This window comes from Culicoides brevitarsis, chromosome 1 (assembly GCF_036172545.1).
Source record: "Culicoides brevitarsis isolate CSIRO-B50_1 chromosome 1, AGI_CSIRO_Cbre_v1, whole genome shotgun sequence".
In the NCBI taxonomy this organism is placed as follows: Eukaryota; Metazoa; Arthropoda; class Insecta; order Diptera; family Ceratopogonidae; genus Culicoides; species Culicoides brevitarsis.
Window position 1 is genome coordinate 36,987,095 of NC_087085.1, and position 22,476 is coordinate 37,009,570.

At 27.4% G+C, this 22,476-nt stretch overlaps 1 protein-coding gene across 1 annotated transcript; it reads right to left on the minus strand.

Annotated features, from left to right (window-relative positions):
* Window positions 1–14,865: 14,865 nt before the first annotated feature.
* LOC134837761 (glucose dehydrogenase [FAD, quinone]-like) lies at window positions 14,866–17,598 on the minus strand. Its single transcript, XM_063853148.1, has 3 exons — window positions 16,554–17,598; window positions 15,529–15,715; window positions 14,866–15,475 (listed from the first exon to the last, which is right to left on the minus strand). The coding sequence occupies exons 1-3, from the start codon at window positions 17,596–17,598 to the stop codon at window positions 14,866–14,868; spliced, it is 1,842 nt and encodes a 613-aa protein (XP_063709218.1).
* Between the last annotated feature and the right edge of the window lie 4,878 nt (window positions 17,599–22,476).

Consider the following 22,476-nt stretch of genomic DNA (forward strand, 5'->3'; position numbering starts at 1 on the left):
CGTCGTCATTACTCGCAATAAAGATTGGAACTAATCAATTGAATTGTATGCATTTTATTGGCTTGTGACAGACATGCGGGTTTAATGAACTCTCTTGTCGCGCGAAAGAAATAGAGAATGACACGCCACAAAAATTATATTGCATTTTTATGGTTGATTTTATGCACTGACTCAAATTTATGGCACACGTGATTGACTTTATGGAGCGAAAATTACTGAAAAAAAAAACAAAAAAATTTCGAAAATTCACTTTCGATAGAACTTACATCAACATCTAGGTTACTAGAACTCAATTATTTCCGTGTAAATCGTCGAATCGTGACCATAAATTGCTCGACTTTTGTTCTATTCTTCGTTCCTACTTGGCTAGAAGAACAGCAAAAAAAACACGAACGTAGAACAAAAGAAGATAAAAAAAATTTACACGTCTTAATCTCCATTTTAAGAGCATCCTTGAAGTGTTAGATTCTTTTAATCCAATAAAAAGCGTCACGGTATAGACTTAATCGAAGCACGAAATTCGCACCATCATTCCTCTGTTTTTTTTTCTCAACACACGTTTCGAGTTCTAAGTAAAGACGTCGAGAAAAAAAGATACAAAGTAATGATTTTAGTATATAATTTGGCAAACAATAGACACTCTTTAACGTTCAAACAAAAAAAAAGATCGTTCATCAGCCGGTGTGCGATTGATTGAAACAGCTTATGTAACGATTACGTCTGGAAATAACGTGTTAATTGATTTAAAAATAAATAATTAGAGGGTTTAATTCTCGAATATTTTTCAACTTCAACTTAACTCGCTAAAACTACGCTTAACTTGTAAGTAAATGATTCTCATGAAATACATTTAAGTCCAATAAACCTGATAAATTACGATAAATTAAGGAAACTTGAAAAATTAAAGAAAAAAAAATGCATCCAAAAAAACTGGGCATTACTCAAAAAGGCTTTGTAAAAGAGGTACTTAACATCAGAACAGGGCGCATCATAAATATAATAATTTTAAGGGATTATCAGCTTTGTTATTTAAATTGCAAGTTTTGCGGTTAGTTAGTCCCGTCAGAGATGAACAATAGAATTTTTATGATGAATAATAATCTATAATGTTGCGTTTTTCTTTTTTGCATGAAGTTAAAGTGTAGACGAAGAGGACAAGCAAAAAAAAATTGAACTTTTTGGTGATGCCCATCAATTATAATTTACGTCAAGAAATCGATTACAAAGAGTTGTGTAAAAAAAAGGCTTTTGTGTCAATTTAAGTTTGAATGATGTGAGCGCATTTGATTTTTTTTTGTTATGTTAATATAAATGTGTTGTTGTTGATCAAATTGATATTTCTATCTTTATCAAATTAAAAGTTTTGTATAATTTTCTATTCGTCTATTCAATATCTATTCGTCGAAATACTTTTTTTATACCGTCTGCAATAATATTTACGATCTGGTGCATATATGCTTGAAGCTTTTAAAGCTTGAACTTTTAGTGTTGTTGTTGGATTTTATGGAACAGCAGCTTTGGCCAATAAATATTATACTTCCGTCTTATTGTTTTGCATCTCACTTAATAATTTCTATGAGCGTTCAAGACTTCTGTTTTCTTTGCAATAACTTTAGTAATTCTGGCAGGCAAGTTGGAAATGGCTTGTTTATGTAATTAGGGCCTAAATTTTAGGGTGAATAAGCGTCTAATCACAGTCTTGAAATCCATGAATATTCCATGTTTTCGTTCTTCTCGCACAATATCTCTTTTTGGATCGAAACGCTACTTTACGGCTAAGATTATTTTTAGAACATGATCCTGTTATTTCCTTATACTTACGGACAGCGTTTTTAAAAGCGATTCCAAGCTGACCATTTCCCACATTTTTTGGATTTAAAAGTGTCGCTTCAGGTAAAAATTCCGTCAAAAAGACCACTAATTGCCTTTGAAGTCTCTCTTTTTACTGCAGGCGATGGACTTTCGCTTTTAAGGTGGTTAACCATGTAAGAACTAATAATTTTTAGAAGCAAAATTTTATTTTTTCCTCAGAAAGATGAGATTACTTTCCTTCCTTTCCTGTGTTCATGATGAAACTAAGAGCCAATCTGTGATAAATCTTTACTTGATTTTCCTTTCAATACTTTAAACTAAAAAAATTTAAAAAAATTAAACAAAGTAAAATAAGAAACAAAAACTTACATTTCACGGATGGACCCAATTTGTCAAAAACTCAAATTTCATAAACCCGAATGTACTTACAACAAAAACCTGTTTCAGTAGTCATTGAATTGCAATTTTTGCAAAAGATGTTTGCACAATGAATGGTTTGGGAGTCGATTAATTTTGATTAAAAAAAAGGCAACAAAAAAACTGTGCATGCAATTTACCTCAAAAAGAGTAATTAATCTTATTGTAAGTCTTTGTCTTCGTTACCTTGCTCTGCTCATTGATTACTAAATATCCCAAAATTGAATTCTCGTTCCTTTTGATCATTGAAACTTCGTTAAATTTATCGTTCTTTGTTGTATTTTTTTTTTTGCTGCAATGTAAATTCTCAATACTTGTCAGGTGAAATAAAAGGCAAAAAAACCCTTCTTAAAATAAATGCGATATTTATCATTTGTGTGTTTTTGCATTCTTGTAATCAATCTCAGAATTCGACTTGAATTGAAATGAAACCCTTGTTCAAAATGTTCTCGATATGATTGAGAACGACTTCCTTGAGAGCATTCGAGTACACGGCACTTAAGACCAGCTCCCTTATTACCATTTTTAGCATTCTTTCGAGAATACGGTGAGAACAACAGTAGTAGCACCAATAATAACAACAACAACGCGAGGCATGCAAAGCTGTTCAAATATGCATATTAAATACAAAACATTCTAAATACCTCATATAGTTTGATACGTCATGCCAGATGTACACGAGTATAGAAGAAAAACAGTGAGATAGAAGTCTGATCGTGTCGACTCAGTGTTTGAAGAATGAGGTTTCGCAAATAGTTACACAAATGTTTCGAACTTCATTCATTCATAAAAGTGACAATTCTTATCATTTTTAATGTACTTTGGTATGTTTCTGAAAAAAAAAGAAATTAAAAGCAAATGTTTGATCCGTTCGATCGTGTGTTCTAAATATACTTACTTGAGTCAATATGAGGTCCATGAAGAAGAGTCCACAAAATCGATTAAAGATGAAACTTACTTTGGCTCTGCGATTACAAAACGCGTTCTGCATAAATAATTTGAAAAGTTTCATGGTACTCTCTGAAGATACACAAAAAAGATAATTTAAAGTTATTCACAAAAGTTAAAATAAAAAATTCTAATGGGCGACTTACCACAAAAAAAGAACCGAGTACAAAAAGGAATATTAAGTAACAAAAGGAGAAAAAGAGGTAAGTTTCTTTTAACATTTTTTTGTTTTTAAAGAGTTTTTTTTAATTTTTCAGAAGATATTTGATTTTCTAAGATTTTTTTTCAAAGGAGTCCAATTGATCCGAAGAATTTTTTGATTCGATTTTTTTCCCTTAAAGATTAATATGATTGAAAAGACCCTTCAAGGCATTCTATGAAATCGAAGACCCTCACAACGCTAAAATGGTAAGATCCTTATCAAACCTAAAATCTATTCCAATTAATTCAAACCAAGCAAAAACCCTCAAATATTTAAATCCACGCCAATGAAGTTAAGTCATTATTAAATTAAAAATGCTTTAACCTGCACGCTGTCCCTCAACTCCATCAAATAATATTGGATTAATGTCAAAGTCTGTTTTTTCCGCTCGCACAAAGCCGTTACATCAGGGACAAATTCTCATCCGTTAAACATAAACACAACAAAAAAAAAGCATATTATCGAGTCACAGACAAGGTGTGTGACAGATCTCATAATCCATAAATACTACATCTCATGTTTATAAATTGTTTAATTAACGAAATATTTGTTCCGTTTTGTTCGTAAGCCACGCATATTTTAACAAACAAAAAAAAACTTCAAGTCTGAAATGATTTGCATTCAAAATTACGTACCTTATCCTCCAAGCATCCAAGCTCTTTGTTCGTGTTACAATTCTCCAGCTTCATTTAAATGATAATATAAAAATTTATAACCACAATCATCACTTTCGATTGTTCCACATTTTATTATTTTTTGTAATGCACGAGTTCTTGAAATAAATTTAAATTAAAGCCACAAAATCGTTGACGCGGGGCAGCGTGTGTGTGTGCGAATTTACGATCAGGGTGATGATGACCCATGTTTTGCGCGTCACTCACACGCCATGCCGGCTCGTGTGAAATATCATCACCCGCATAGAAGTTTTTTTTTAAATGATGACGTAGTTCATCTCCCTTCGTCGTCATTGCTTACTGTATTTTAGATACGTACAAATATTCCCATGAATCTAGGCAATAAAATAAAAGTGCATCAACTAATGATTGTTAGATTGTAACTGATTGCTGGTACCTACCTTGACATTTATTTTTGTTTCCTTCTATTCAATTCTTGCTAAATGCTAGATTGTATGTTATTTTATTTTGTTTAAATAACAATAAAGACAACAACAAACAAAAGTAATTTGCATAGTTCAAATGCTTACTAGACTATCCAACTAAATGCTTTTGTGTCTCGAATGCGCAGGAGTCTGAAAATCTGTGAGTTGTAAATAAATAATTTAGCAATTTTTTTTTGTACAAAGTAGGTAAATATAATAGTAAAGTAATGAAAATGATTTTTTGTCATGCTCTATGAACCATGTTAAAACTCTCACATTGCAATTTGACTTCCCATTCAAATTATGTCTTCTCGACTTTTTTTTTTGTCTGTGACTTGTTTTTTTTTTTTGTGAGAATGTGATAGTCAGGCTTTCGAGCACTTATTTACGGAAAATTACAAGATGTTTAACAAGTATTTTTGATGGTTGAGATTGAGAAATTTTACGAAACAAGTTTAAAGATATTGTCGCGGGTTATCGTTAATTATCATCAAGAAAGTCGATCTTTGACATTAGCGGAAAATTTTCAAATCGTTAAGCAGGTAAGATTTTATGATATAATTTTTGCTTATTTTGAAGAGTTTTTTAGCAAAAAAAATTAAAACTGAAATTAGTTAAATTAAAAAAAAAATAAATTTAAAAAAAATAAAAAAAATTACTATTAATTAATTTCTATTTTTAAAATATTTTTTAGTTAGTAAAAAAAAAAAAAGATGTTTTAAAAAAATGTAAAAGGAAAAACATTAAGAATATGTTTTTTATAAATATACCGTTGATATCAATAAACAAAAAAATCTTTGAAATTCAAATAAAGCAAAAAATTAATAAAATCTCTTTTAAAGTAAATTTCTCTTAAATTTTTGGATTTTTTTATGAGATTTAAAAACGTACTTTTTTTTTTTATTTGCAAAAATAAAAAAACAATTTTAAAATAAAGCTATTTGATAAAATCAAAAACTAGTCACTTAAAATATTGAGAAAATTTTTATTTAAAATTTTCGAAGAGTTTTAACTTAATAAACTTCTTTTAATAAAAATTTTTTCGTTCAAAAAACTGATTTTTAAATTTGATTTCAAATTATTTCATTTTTCATTCAAATTACAATTTTTTAATAATTTTGAATGTAATATTTTATTTTGGTTTCAAAAAAAATCTTTAATTAAAAAATTTTTAAATTTTCACAAATTTATAAATAATTTTGCGTCGTTTGGTCGATAAATTTATTTTTTTTTTTAACAATAAAAATAAAGGGAAATTCATTGATGATACATGAATTTTTTTTTTTTATTTTTTATGATTTTCATTTTTTAAATTGTTTTATTTTATTATTCAAATTAAAATTTTTATTAAATAAAATTTGATAATGTAAATTTAAGATCATGTAAAAAAATCTACAACAACAACAATAAAAAAAGTAACACCGGAGGAAGAAAAACAAAAGTGTAAAAACATTTATCATTCATATTTGACACCAGCTTGACGATTTTAGCACATCAGATGAGACGTGATTTGACTCTGTTTTTCCGTGTGTCTCGCTTACCTGCCGTTGAACTTGCAAGTTGCGTCAAGAAACGAAAGAAATGTTATTTTTTTACGACGATTCTTATGCTGTAAAAACAATTAGCAGTCCAGTTCAAGGTGTAGCGTTCTTTTCTTTTCCATCACCTCCATCATCATCATCTCCATGAAATATGTTTATTTTCACATTTAACATCGACTTGTCTCTGAGATGTCATTGAATCACGTTCCATATTTGTTTGCAATCTTTTTTTTTCGTTCAACACGTATTTGTTGCATGATGTGTCTGCGAGAACATGTCGTCGTCGTCGTTCTGACGATGCCATGTCCAAAGCAAACAACAAGTCAATATGTAATTTTTTTTTTCGAAGATTTTTATCACTCGAGACTTTTTCGAGCAGCAACTGGTAAAACTGGCATTTCAGACGCAGGTCCATTAATTTACAGAAAAACAAATAAAAATCTTGACAATCCGCTCTCGATGATGATAAACGACCGGATCATATCGCTCGCATCCCGGCAAAGCAACGTCATTGTCTTTTAAAGTTTTATTAATAAAAATGTATATTAATAAAGTGTGCTTGTTTACTACTTCATCATCATCATCATCATCGCCATCGTCAGCAAGTGGTTTTTTCGCTGCAAATCAAGGTGAACCACGATCGGTACGACGTCGTTTGTGGAGATTACTTTAGAATGATAATTATATTTATTTGTTTATTTTATTTTTGTATTTTTTTAATAAATGTGAGAGAATTTATCGATTAGCATCGCGGAGAAGCCAGCTGCCTGACAGAGGTGCCATTTGTGTTGTCAACTGACAAATGTGAGAAGTTGCTGCTAGCCCACAACCCGAAAAGGGCATCATTTACACATCGTTATCTCCATCGAAAGACGTCTGTCTGTAAAATTGATTCAGAAAATTAACAACTTTTCTCCTCTTTTAACCTTTAACAAAAAAAAAAGTTGAAAACCGTGAGAACACAAATTGTTGACAAAACATAAATTTTTAAATCCCTTCCGTTTAATTGACTTTCGGTGAAAGATTTGGGTAAATTATCTGAGTAGAAAATGTTTTAACAAATTATTTATCCAAAATCTGTGTCAAACAAGTGTATCTCTTCATTAACAGAAAAAAATTTTTTTCTTATCTAAATTAATTAGAAAGAAAAATTAAGAAAAAAATTTTTTTTTTCGGTTCAAAATTAATGCCCGAGAAATGTGAGCCGAGTGGTAATAACAATAATAATCTGATCATTAAGTTTAAAAAAAAAAAAACAGAAGACGACGCGCAACAAATCGAGACAAGCCGTGTTTAAATATTTTTACGAAGAAATTTAAAGTCATTAAGTTTCATTTTTTTTTTTTGTGTGATCCGACTTTAATTGCTTAGTTTGTTTCTTTTTTCTCCATATTTACATAGAGAATGGGATAATTATTTAATAAAATTATTTTAATTGTGAATAATAAAATTTTTTAACCGTTTAAATTTTAAATGAAGCAATTTAATTAAAATAAAAAAAAATATGACGTCAACTATCGTTTTATTAGCGAATTTCGGACAATCATGCCCTTCTCTCTTTTATTGTTCGAAAAAGTCTGTCTGACATTCTCCTCCCTTCACATCGACCAAGCGACGACGCATTTGCAATCAATTATTCGCCATAACATTTTCTGTTAAGAATTCATTACGTAACTTGTCTTTTGCATAAAAATAACCTTATATGCGAAAAAAAAAACTTTCAGACTGAATAAAAAAAAAACAATAAAATAAAAGTGAGAATTTTTTGTGAATATCAAAACAACAACAAACAACAGCACTGGCAACAAAGCTACGGAAGCACGTGCTAAGAATTAAAAAAATTCTGTATTGAATTCTGTGAAAGAACAGGATTTTCTATAAAAATTTTCTCACACATTCATTTGCATGAGTGACTAGTTTGCTGATATTATCAAGTAGCTTTTTTTTCGTTGTTTTTATTATTTTTGCACCAAAGGTAGGTAAGTACGTTGGATAATCTCATCAGACAATCCATTCATTCATCAACGAGGCGCTTCGTGTTTTTTATAGCTTTTATTGTTTGTTGACTTGATGGAATAAGTTCCGAATAACGAACTTTTTTTAGTGACGTAATGAAATTTTTTTGTGAAATTGTTCTTAAATTAAATATTTCAAAGGATGATTTATTGAGCTTGACGTGTTTTTAAATTTATTTTTTTTATTAACCTTTGGTATCCATGTTGAAAATTTTTATTAAAAAATAATGAAAAAATTTATTTATTATATTTTGTTATTTTTTTATTATTCATTAATAATTTTATTTATTTTTTTTTATATTTATATTTAAAAAGTAAAAAAAAATATTTTAAAAAATTTCTTAAATATTTTTTTCAGTATTTAATAAACAATTAAATGCTTAACAAAATTTAGTTTTTTTTAATTTTTATTAATAATTTATAGAATATATTATATTAAACTTAAAAATTAAAATTTAAATTATTAAATTAAATTAAATAAAATTAAAAAATTTAATTTAAAATAAAATAAAATTTTATTAATAAATTAATTATTACTTAAAACTATTAATTAATAATTTTTTTAAAATTGAAGGAATTGTATATTTTTATAAGATTTTTTTTTTATTTTACCTAATTTATTTTAATTTTATAAATTTAAATATTTTATTTCTGAAATGAAAAAATCACAAAAAGTCTTAAAGCATTCTAAGATCAATTCATTGTCTCATAAGACAAAAAAAAAACTCCAACCTGACAAAAACCCAGACAAATCGTGCCACACAAAATTATGATATTTCGCCTTTAACCATAATTCGCCAAGCTAAGCCAGCCGAAAAAATGAAGAAAAAAACCACAACATCGACAATGATGATGATGATGGCTTGGTTTCTTAATAAATGACTCAAGCTGATTTTTGTTGTTTTTTTTTGCATTACCCTTTGAAGCCCAAACGAAGCAAAAAAGAGTCAAGAAGAAGATTGGGGTGTAATAATGAATAAATAATATATGTACAAGCAACGAAACAAAAACTGCATGATGATTGTTTTTTAATATTTTACGCCATTACAACAAAAAAAGACAGCAGCTTGCATGTTGCTGGCTTCATTCATCATCATGCGAACTCTACAACACATAAATATCTGCTCATATGAGAGATGAGGGCAAGGCTAATGTTTTTTTTTTCAACGACGATCAATAATTACTTTATTCACCGTTTCAGGCTAACCTGACGTCTCATTATTTTTCGCGATTGACATGTTCAATTTTTTTTTCGACGGCGACGACGACCTGGAAAAGTCAAGTTGAGTTTTTTTTCTCATCATTGAAAGGAGAGACAGAGAGACATTTAAATGAAAGTGCAAGTTGTTGTTTATTTTACGCATCGCAAGAGATTGTTTGGCAACACCTTCGATATTTTTCCATTGTTCGAGACTTGACACAATCGATGGCTCAGAACGGAGGAAAAATTCATTGAATATTGTGTTTGACGTGGTATGACATGAAATAGAGCGAACATTGATTTAAATGGGCAATAAAATATGCATCATAAACTTTACACATGGCATTACACCTCTCGTTTTACACTTCATTGGGCACACGGCGCGCAGTGACTCGACTTGATCTCACCTCACGTTTGTTCGAGGAATTTCTCAACTATTTTTCTAGCTCCTTACTTGATTTTTTTCTGAGTTTCTCGTATTGCAAAATTGGTTCAAGTACATGCGAATCCCTTTCCAAATCCATAAATTGATCAGCAACTTTTTTTTTATTCATCGAAAAAAAAAATGTGATAGTATGTCAACAGTTATTTACTGTGTCTGTTTCTTGGTGTTTGGTTTTTAATTGTTCCGTACGAATGTAGAGCAGTCAGGCATATTTTAGTTGTCGTTGGTCGTGTCTGAAGGACAAGTGCTATTTTTACTTCATTTTAAAATCAGTATTTATTTATTATTATTGTTTATTTATGCCTAGATAGGCTGTTTGTTTACTTTTATTCTCTCTTTGCGACTACATTTCTGTCTTCTTATCGCTCTAAAAGCTGTTGTGATCGCTTTTGTAAAGTTTTTCGACTCCATATAGAGACTTTATGAAAAAAAAATATCATGTCTCCATGTATTTATAAAATACTTATTAAGAGAGATATGACGTAGAATCTTCGTCTTAATGGACATTTTGAGTTTGGGAAGTAATTAATAGTTTATTGTGAAAAGTTTATGTCTCGCAAACACATTTTTTTGAGAGATACATGCGAGTTGTATGAAAATATTTAAATATAAATCTCACAATTTTATTGAAAATTTTAGACTTAGGTCAATAAAATTCATCATAAACCTCAGTTTTGGTATCTATTATTATTTTTTTTCTTAAAAAGTATCATTTTTTATTAATATTTTTTTTCTTTTTTCTTTCAGATAACGGAAAAGTTTTCGTCGGTTATGAGAGAGAGATGTCACTTTTGTGGCAGAGAGAAAAGAAGAAGGACGTGCTGGCGATATTCTGGATAATTTTGGAAAAATAAAGCGATTGTTTAATTAATTGATTAAGTTTTCATAGTCATTGGGTTACATTTGGCGTAACCCCATAAATCGTAAATCCATAAAAAAATGCTCTTTGATCACAAACTTTCTTCCTTCGGTCTTCCTTCAACTTCTTGTATATACAGCTTCTTGAGTTAAGCTCGACTATTCTGACCGATTTTGAATATATGAACTTCAATCATAACAACTGTATTGACAACTTAAGTTCCTTTTTTCTTTTTCAAAGTAAGTCAAAAAGGAAGAATGTTCAAAAAGTTTAGCAGAATCAATTTCTGTAAGAAAAAAAATTTTGTTTCATTAATTTTAAGATATTACATACTTTTATGTGACCCACTAAAATATTTATTAAAAATTCGAAACATTAGGTTTCTACAGTTAACTTACCTCAGTATAACTTTTTTCGTCTATCGTTAAGTAATTTCATTAAAAAACTCCTGATCTGTAGAATAAATAAAAATATTAATTTGGTACTAATCCTTAGATAAAAATTCTCTGATACTTTTTTCAGATCAAATTCTAAAACTTTAATAAAAGTTCTTTTTTAGTTCTAGTTTTCCGGACTGAGCTTACTTAACTTAACTTCATTTTAAAATCCACGCAACTTCAAAAGTTCTACGTCATTTTTGTGATCAAAATTCACAACATTATCGCGTTTCTGCTACGAATTAAATCAGCTGTCAACAATCTAATCACTTAGCATAAACTTTGTAGTACATTTGTACTTCTCAAGCATTACATTGTTGTCAATAGTCTACTTAACGTTTTATCGACATAACTTTGCGCTAATATACTTTACGATATGGAAAAAAATTGCTTACTCAGGTAAATAGTTTTACTTGAAGAAAAAAATAAATAAATAAAAAGGGAAAACGTTTGTTTAATCAAGCTTATCTCTGTAAAATAAAGTTTTTCAAATAATTCTATATTTATTTTTTTTTTACAAAACACTCGAAATCACTCGGTTATCTCGAAAAACTTATCAAGGCATAAAAATTATAAATTTTTATTTTATCTCGAAAAGGCACTTTTTCTCATGCGTGCAAAGAAACCCCTTGTTATCGCCTTTTTTCGTTTTTTTTTTAAATAAACGTCGCACGTTTACAAAAATTATCAAAAAAAAAATTATGCTGGTCGGGGAATAAATAAAGGTACATAAATGATCCTCCCTTCCTCTTCAAACGATACGCAATAGAAAAAATAAATAAATATATCATAAAACTGGCGGTCTCTTTTGCCTTCAAAAAAATTTTTTTTTATTTATTTACAAAAATTGAAAAAAAAAACTTTTTATTTGTTATTCTGTCACAAGAACAGAATTCATAAAACAACACTTTTAAAGGTCCGTCGTTGAATTTTTTATTACCGATACCATTCAAAACCGTTAATAGAATGCTAAATCGAGTGATATTTCGTCGAGTTGAAGGTGAGATGATGGACAAATAAAAGTTTGTTATTTTATTGTGGGACTCTATTTATTTTTAATATTCCTTGTTACGGCTTTTTTTGTGTGTCGACGTGAGGCGATTGTCTATTAAACTTGAAAAAAATAACAACAACTAGAACCGATTCCTTTGCATTATTCAATTTTTTTTTATTATTATTAAAAAATGAAAGAATTTTTTTAAATGTAATTTCATGCGAGTTGTCTCGTAGTTTGATTAAGTGACGTCTCGTCCCAATCAATTATTCATTAGAAATGTTCTAAGGATGTGGTTGATGGAGAAACGTGCCCGTTATATTAAAATGTTGTATTGAAATATTTTGAATTGATAAATTTATAAAAATATGAATTGCTTTTTTTTTTGAGGTAATCCGAGGTGAGACAAGGAGGAATTCGTTTGAATAGAAAGGCAGCGAAGAAAAGTGTGAGTCATTTAATTGTGGTTTTTATTGCACGTTTTTAGAGTTTCAAGGGAATTGTGAAATTGATTTTAAAGAAATCTATTTATTGATGAATCATTTGAATCATTTTGAATCATTTTTGAATCATTTGACGAAAAAATTAATTTAAAAATTAGATTTTTAGGAAAAAAATTCCAAATTAAAGAAATTTTCTTTTGCAAAAATTTAATATTTTGATATCAAAACTGTAAAAATTGCTAAAAATATTCAAAATTAATTTTGTTTAATTTTTTTACATTTTTTAAATTTCTTCAAATTATGTAATATCAAAAAATGCACTCCATAGCCAAACAAATGCAGAAATAATTATAAAAATTTTTGCAAAAAAAAAAAAAATAAATAAAAAAATTTTACAAAAGAATAATTCTATTTTTTTCCTTTGAAAAATAATTAATTAATTTGATTTTTTTAAAGGAAAATTATTTAAAAAAATTTGATTTTTTTTAATGAGAATTATTCTTTTGTAAATTTTTTTTTATTTTTTTTAATTTTTTATTTTTTTAATTTTTTATAATTTTTTTTTTATTTTAAAATTTTTTAAATTATTTTTAACAATTTATTTTTTATTAAAATATTCGCCTCAATATTAAATTCTTGAGTAACTTCCTGCGTAAAAAAATGAAATTTCTTGATCGAAAAAATTACAAAAGTTTTTATTTAACAAATTCGACCTTTTCTGTTACTCACAAAATCAATTGCAATTTAAGTATTTTCAATTGTTATGTCAAAATAACATCTTTCTTTCGTAACCTGTTCGAAAAAAATGACTTTGCAAAATTGTTTCAATTTCGAGTTATTTGAACTGAAACATCTTCAAAATACGAAATATCCGTCAAATCATAATTTTTAATTGAACTGCTCAGCTCAGGTAAGCAGAAAATTTTATGAAAAAATGATTTTTCAATTTTTTCTGACCTTTCAGAGACATTTTCTCGCCAAATTAAAAAAATAAGTGAAAATTTTGTGAGATGAGTCAACTTTGGTGGCCCTTACTTTAGCACTATTAAAGGTAATTGCGACACGATGTGTTCAAGTTCATGCCGTGTCTGTCTGTGTCTTTATGTGCCATTGTGGCTTTTGTTCGCATAATCTACGGCATCATGATATTGATACAATTTTTCGCTGTTGTGCGTGAACATTTTGCGGTTGCAAACCTTTTTTTTTTATTTATTTTACGATTATTACGACACACGGTGTGCGGTGTTCATAGGGCGAGAAGAGAAATTTTTTTAAAAAATATTGCACTTTGTGTCTCTCTCTCATGTTTATTTCGTTTGCATTTTACAACTTATGGGTTGACTGTCTGTGAATAGTCACGGTGAACAATGAGTCTTTATTGAATCCATTGAAAAAAATTGTTTGGCGTTGGGAAGAAAATTGTCTGAAAATTCAAAAAATTTAAATTTTCAAAAAATTTATAAAACTAATAATAATTGGAATTTAAATAAATACTGCCAAATTATTTTAAGTAATTATTTTAATTAAATCTTTAATTAATTAATATTAATATTAAATTAATTTATTATTTAACAAAAAATTATCTCAATTAATAAATAAAAAAAGTAATATTAAAAATTATATTTATTTAATTAAATTTTAAAATTAATTTTTAATTATTTTTTAATTTAATTTATTTATTGAAATAAATTTTAAACAAAAAAAAATAATAATTTTTCGAAAATAATAATTTTTCGACATTTTTAAAGATCTTATAAAAATTAAATATTTAATGTAAAGTGCTCTTTTTCTAAAAAAAAAAAAATAAAATAAAAAATATTTTTCTTTAATTTACACTTTTTTATTAATTCAGAGTCAAAATTATGAAAATTTCGTAAAATAATTTTTTAATAAAAAAAATAATTTTATAATAATTTTAAAAAATATAATCATGAGTTTATCTTCTTCAAAAAAATTTTAAAACTATAAAAAAATATTTTTTTTTCTATTAAAATTTTAATTCTTTTATAAAAAATTAAAAATTTTCATTAGATCAACTTTAAATACCTTTTTTTGAACTTACCAACTCATAATTTTCAATGAAAAATTTAAGTAGCGTTCCCTGAAATTCGAGACAGATTTCAGTTCGTTGTGAAAAACGGTCGTTGTCAAATAAAGTACTCGTCTTATTTCATTCAACGCAAAACTAAGACATTTTCAGACATAAATTACAGGCTTATCTTGTTGTTCGCAGTTTTTGTTTTTTTTTTGTATTAATATCGATGCTCGTCGTGCACATTTTATTTAAATAAAAGTGACAGTGTTTTTTATTTTATTTTTTCATTTAAAAATAATAATAATAAGAGGTTATTTAACTGCCAGATGAATACGAAATCAGGCAAGAAATCCGCTTTAATTCAATTTAAATCAGGTTTTAGGTGATCTTGACTTTTTTTCGGCAAAAAAAAACTTTTCATCCAACTCGTTTCAGCTTCACTTTAATGCTATCGCGCCAATCTCTCTTGATCATGTCGGCGCCCTTTTCTCCGATCATGATCGTTGGACTATTCGTATTGCCACTCACGATATTCGGCATGATACTTGCGTCAATGACTCGCAATCCAACGACGCCATGAACTCTCAATCGTTCGTCAACGACGCTGCTCGAATCGTTTTTCGGACCCATTTTTGCCGTTCCAACGGGATGATAAATCGTTTGGGTCAAAGTTCGGGCGTGACACTCGAGATATTCGTCAGAGAGAAATTTGAAGGGCTTGCAAGGCGGCAAAGGAATTGAATGCACTCGATTTCCGAATTTCTTAAAAATGGGCGCTCCAGCGACAGCTAAGGCGATTTTGGCTCCTTCGACGAGAGTTTTCATGTCACGTGGATCAGCGAAGAAATTTGTGTCAATTAAGGGACTGTCGAAGGGATTTTTCGAACGCAAACGAACTGTTCCACGAGAAAAGGGACGCAAAAGTGTCGGAACGATGCTCCAAGAATCGAAATTCGCCAAAGGAGCGAAAACTTGTTTGAAAATTGACGATTTGAGACCCATGGTGTAACTTTTGACGGCATCAATGCTAAAAATTAAAATTTTAAAGTCATGATTCGTGAACAGAAAAAGAGATTTTACCTTGTTCCCATCATGTGAAGTTGCATGTCGGGCCAATCGATGGAGGCATTAGCGAATTTTGTGTTGACGAAGCCGATTCCTTCGATATTTCCTAAATGCGTTAAGGGACCTCTTCCGTTCAAAACGTATTCCGCTGCGGTACTTGCTTGAGGAAATCTTGGTTGAACGATCGATATTGGCTTATTAACTTGAATAATGAAAAATTAAAAAAAATTAAGTTAAGAAAATTAAATTTTTTAATAAAAAAAAAATTATTTTATTAATTAATTTAATAAAATAAAAATTAATTAAAAATTAAAAAAAAAATCAAATTAAATTAACTCAATAAAGTAATAATTAAATTCATTAAAAATAATTATTTTTTTTAATATTTTAAATAAATAAATGTTTAATTCATACAAAAATTTACCAAAAATCTCATGATATTCAGAATCAATTTAATTTTTTTTTTATTTTTTTAAAATTTAAGAAAAAATATTTATCGCTTTAAATAAATTTTATTTACATTTTAAGTTTAATTCAACTTAAAAATTAATTTTATTTATTTTTTGTAAAAAAAAAATAAAAATCTTATTGATATTTATTAAATATATTTTTAATTGTAAAATAATTATAAAAATTTATCAAAAATTCTTAAAAAATTAATTTTCTTTAACTTGTATTTTAATTGAGATTTAATAAAATTATCAAAAATTTTGAAAAAATATTTTTTTAACTTTTTAAAAATTATTTTTTAGAAAATTTTGCATTTTATTTAAAATTATTTTTTAATTATTTTTAAATTAAAATTTTTAATTAATTTTTTAATTAATTTTTTTAAATTATTTTTTTTAATGACAATGAATTTTTAAATTAAATTAAGTATAAAAAATATAAAAGAAAGTTTTAACAAGAATTATTTTTAAAAAATTTAAAATTTATAAAAAAAAAAAATATTTGAAAGAAATTCGAATTTTATTTAAAAATTGTAAAAATTTTTTCAGATGTTTTAATTTTAATTGAAAAATCTTTAAATAAAATCTCACCTAAAAATGTCAATCCAACCATCGCGACATGATCTTGCAAATTTTCACCCACAGGCAAATCCGAAATGACTTGAATCCCGAATTTCTTCAAATGCTCTGCAGGTCCTACTCCCGAAAGCATCAAAAGTTGCGGAGAATTGATCGCACCTGCTGACAAAATGACTTCCTTCGCTACTTCGGCATAAAATGGATCTCCATTCCTCTCAAAATGAACTCCTTTCACTTTTTTCGACACAGGATCGATGTGAATTTTCACCACTGGCGAATTCAACGAGAAATGCATATTCGGTCTTTTCCTCGTGGGTCTCAAAAATGCTTTGGCTGCACTGCATCGACTTCCTTGCCTCATTGTCGCTTGCGGCAACATAAATCCCGTTTGCGTTCCTCCATTGATATCCCGATTCGGGTATCCGATTTCCTCTCCGGCACGAATGAAAGCTGTCGCTATTGGCGTTCTCCATGGCGCTTCTTGAACCGTTAAATATCCTCCGGTGCTGTGAAATTTCTTCCTGCGCGAAATATAAGGATTCAAATTGTCTTCGCTTTTTTTGAAGTAATGCAGGACACTTTGGAAGCCCCATCCCTTGTTGCCCATCCGTTCCCACGAATCGTAATCGTGACGATTTCCACGAACGTACAACATGTTATTCAAAACGCTCGAGCCTCCCAAAACTCGACCACGTGGGTAATTGCAACGTTGTCCTTTCATGCCCAAACACGACGAATTCGACGGAACTGTTTTGTACTTCCAATCCAAAGGACCCAATTTCAGAGTTCCCGTCAACGCAGGAACATCCGTTTCCTCATTTTCATCAGGCCCAACTTCGAGTAACAGAATTTTCCAATGCGGGATTTCACTGAGACGACTTGCAACCACAGATCCGGCAGATCCGCCGCCAATCACGATGAAATCGTATTTCCGTAAAATCTTGTCGCCTTGATCGACGACTTTTGGATCGACTTCCAGCAAATTCGAGTGATAGTACGAGATGGCAGCGAAGATCAAGGACATTGTGAGCATCGTTCCGCTCGCAATGACATCCATTTTTATTAAAAAAAAATCTTTTTTTTTCACAGAGGAAATTGCAATAAATGCATTTTAATCAACTCGCGCGAGTGGAAAGACTAAACGGTGGTTTCATAAGAAAACAAAAAATAAAATTTTCGAACGTGTTTTGATGCGAGTTATTAATGTTATTACCGCGTTAGTTGAGTTGAATAGAAGGTGTATGCATAAAAATTGCATGCGTACCGGCTTTGTCTTAAACGAACAAAAAAAATTATTGAAAATGTATTTGCTCGTTAAATGATACGTTTATCATTTTAAATATTTTATCATGTTAGTTAAATCAAAATTGCGATTTTAAGCCAATATTTGTCTTTATTTAAAAATAAAAAAATAAAAAATTAGAATAATTTACTACTACTTTAAAATTAATTTTTTTTTTAAATAATTTATTTTTTTAATTAATTAATTTTTTTAATTCAATTTTTTTTAAAAATTAATTAAATTAATTTTTTTTATATCAATTTTTTTAAATATTTTTATTTTTTTTAAATTAAATTTTAATTTAAAATTAAAAAAAAATAAAAATTAATTAAATTAAAATAAAATAATTTTACTTAAATTAAAATTTTCTAAATATTTTTTTTTAGTTTTTCACTTAAGATATTTGACATTTTTTTTAAAATTATTTTTTTTTATTTTTTCAAATTAAATTTTATTTAAAATTTTTTATTGATATTTTTTCAATTAAAATTATTTAATACCTACTTGGTTTAAATTTTTCATTTGATTTTAAATTTTTTTTTTTTCATCTTACGTTAAATTTTAATTTTCAAATTTTTAATTTATTTTTACAATTTAAAACTTTAGGAAAAAAAATTCAACAAATAAAATTTAAACTTATTTCAACTTTGGTAAATTTAATCTTTTGAATTAATTATTTTTGTTCCTCATAATAATAATAAGTTTTTAATTTTTTTTAAATTATTTAAATTTTTAATTAATTTTTTAACTTAAATAAAATTTTGTAAATAATTGTTTAATTCTTTAATTCTGGTTTAAAATTTATTTTAATAATTTTATGAAATTAAAAATAGATCAAAAAAAAATTAAATAATTTTAATTTAATAATTTTTAAATAAAAATTAATTTTATAATAAATTAGGTATAAATTTTTTAAATTAAATTAATTATTAATTTTAAAGTTAATAAAAAATGAATAAAATGCGCTTTAATAAAAAAAATATTTTTTTAAATCGACTTTCACTTGACCACTCACACAAACCATTTCATCGTGTAACAAACGCAAAAACATGCTTTTCTTTCAATTTTACCGGAAGAATATTTTTCATACTCACCAACTTTTAATTTCGTTTGGTCCGAGCAGCAACGTGTGCGTAGAAAAAATATTTACATTTGAATTTCCTTATTAAAACCAGACACCAAATAACAAGTTTCATGACTTTTTGGAAACCACAAAAAAGAGCTTTCATTTTATTTTATTAACCCACACGACTTGGTACAATATTGAAAAATTACTTCGATTAACAATCAACACAGGAGTCCATCTTGATTAATTCTTTTGTTTGAATGAATATTTAAAATTTATTTTAATTTAAATCCAAAAACAATAAAAAAAAAGTTTTTTGAACACATGTGCCGGCAATAACTTTTCCCTCTTTTTTTTGCCTTGTTTGAAATCGTGTTTATTTATTATTACTTATGATCGTCTTATTTTATAAACAAACAAAGCAAACGTAAATTTAAAGCGACTTCAGCGATAAATCATCTTCTCATTTCCATGATCGTCTTGTATTTATGAAGATATTAAAGATATTCAAGAAAAAAAGTGCATGCGATCGCAGATTTTTGCCCTCCACGATCAGAAATGTTGATCAGAGCGAAATGAAAATAAATACGAAAAATAATCAACTTTGGATGTTTTGAATAATAAACACACAAAAATAAAGAAGGAATTAATGAAATTGAAAGGCAGGCGCTTGATGCTCGTCGCTTGTGTGGCTTCTTAAAAATTATTTTATTATTAAAAAATTTTTAACTTGTTGAATCTCATTTTTTTTTCGTACGTCGCCTTTTTATGTCTCTGAACGAACAAAAAATATGTTAATAAAGCTTTAAAATAATCGTACAACACAGAAGACGACATACCCTTTTAGCACTTGTGCTCAACCGGTCCTCGTTAATTTTAACATCAAATTTGTCTAAACGGATGTTGTTAACGTTTTATATTTTTGTGATGTCTTGTATAAACATTACAGGCACACATCTGTACGCATACTGAAGTTACGTCGTCGTCGTCATCGTCGGCGATGCGATGTTGCGTTGAATATGAAGTGCTGGTGAGGAATGCTGGCGATATATTCATATTACTAAATAAATATTTTTCTTAAATTATTACAAAGAGACACTTGTGTCGAAAAATTCGGTTTAAGTTGTCTTTCTTTGCATGAGGTTGAAAATTTTTTTATGGGAAAAATTTACAAGAATTTTTTTTTTGCATCCTTATTTTGTGTTATTTTACCAAAAAAGGTAATTATTTAAATTAAAAAAAATATATTAATAATTTATTGATTTATTATTAGTTCAAGTTAAAAAAAGAAAATAAAATAAATTACAAATTAATTTTATTGACAAGAAAAAAATTATTTAGAAAATATTTCAACGTAATTTTTTAAATTATAATTTTCAATTTTAAAAATTAATTAATTAATAAATAAAATAAATAATAAAATAAATAAAATATGTAAAAAAAAAAATAAAAATAAATTAATAAAAAATTTAATTATTATTTTTAAAATTAATTTATTAAAAAATTAATAAATAATTAAATTATTTTTTTTTATTTTTTTAAATAAAATTAATTCAATAAAATAAAATTAAATAAATTTTTTTAAAATTAAATTAATAAAATAATAATTTTTAACATAATTTTATTTTTGTTTTTTTTCTGTTAAATTATTTATTCATCAAATAAAGTTAAAAAGTTTTATAAAATAATAATTTTCATAAAATTTAATTTTTTAAAAATGTATTGTTCTGATAAAAAAAATCGCAAACTGCAAATAAATTTTTTTTTTAAAGAAAAGTTATTTAATTTAAAAAATTAAAAAATTTTAATTTTTGTCATTTAAAAAAAAAAGTTAAAATTAAAATTTCTTATGCATTAGCTAAAGAAGAAAATTGATCCAAGTTAATATTAAAATTTATTTTGAATGAATCATAGCATAATTTAAAAACAAAACTCCTGAAATAAAACAAAAAAATTATCACTTTCTTGCAATTCTAAATTTAAATCTTTTATTTTTGTCTTTCATTATTTGATAACAAATTCTTTTTAGCAAAAATGAGTCAATTCATTCTAAGAAACACTCACAAAAGTCACGATGATTAATGTCTTTCAATAAATATTTTATGTTAAGCACTCAATTCTCTTTAAATTTTATTTTTTTTTTATTCTAAACCACAACAAAGACTCAATTTTGCGAATATTTCTTCTTTGCCACTTTCTTTCATTCGTGAATTCACTTTAAATTTTAATACTTCAATAACTCAAAAAATCCAATTTTCTCTTTCATTAAAAAAAAATCGACAAGCAAGAAAATTTCCCATTCGCGCAGTTAATGACAATTGACCCGGAAACATTTCGTGTGACATTTCCATCTGCAATTTTTTTCCTCGTTCATCGTTTCGCTGCATCACGAAATCACACTCGAGACAGAGATAATGAATCATCAATTACAATGATCTATTGTCTCTGCTGCGATTACATGACGGACACAACTAATGACATTGCACTTCTCTCTCGCTTTACACGACACGAACTATTGAAAAAAAGGTAAAATTAAAAAAAAAGAAGATGTCCATCATCAGACTTTATGGTAGTAGCTCCATACCTTTAGAGTTGAAGTGTTGTATCGATTTTATTATTTGACAGCGCAGTAAAAAAAAAACGAAGACCTTGACTTTTAAACTGTTTTTCTTGCCACTCTTTCGTGCCTCGTCGCCGCATACGGATGTGCAGAGAGAAGATCACTTGTCAGTGTGATGACTTGTCTTGTTTAATTTAAACTGTCTTTTATTTAGAGATGAGGAGAGAAAAAAGCAGCATTTTGTTAGCGCGTACATGTAAAGAGTGTAATAATAATAAAATAAAACAAAAAACGAGCAGGTACAGAGCGACAACAGAGGGCCATAAAGATAACAACTTATTTATTGCTTTGGAAAGGTGTCTTTGCCGCTTCTTCTTGTAGCTTCGAAAAAAAGACGCAAAAATTAAAAGATAATAAAAATCGCTGAGAGAAGTGACGAGACGAGAAGAACTGTACCGGATTTGCATCTTAATTGATTTTAATTGCTTGGACGTCTTAAAAGTGTTTGTTCTTTACTTTTGAACAAAAAAAAGATAAAATCAGCATTAAAAGCATGACATTTGAAAAAATATAAAAATGCATTAAAAAGAATCGATGAAGTGATAAAAATTTATTTCAAACGGAAATTCTGCCTTTTAGGGATTCAAAACCCTTTAAAAATATTTTTTTAATTTTTTTGAAACGAAACCTTGCAAAAAAAAAACTTTAAGAAAAAAGATAAATTACAGTTTATCTTTAATTTTAATTGTACATCTCTCGTATGAGCTTGTAAAACGCTTTAAACATGAAATGACACAACAACAACAACAACTGGCACACATTAAAATATAAAATACGATAAATGAGATGTACCTTTTAACCTTTTTGTCATGTAATCGCCTCACCTCGCCTTAACTTTGAGCAGTTTTAGTTGTAGCTACATGCATGTAAAACTTTTATCATCATTAATTACCGGTGAGATAAAAATTTTGTAATTTATTGGACATGCTTGATTAAAATTAAATTATGAAGTGGGGGCGAAATTAAG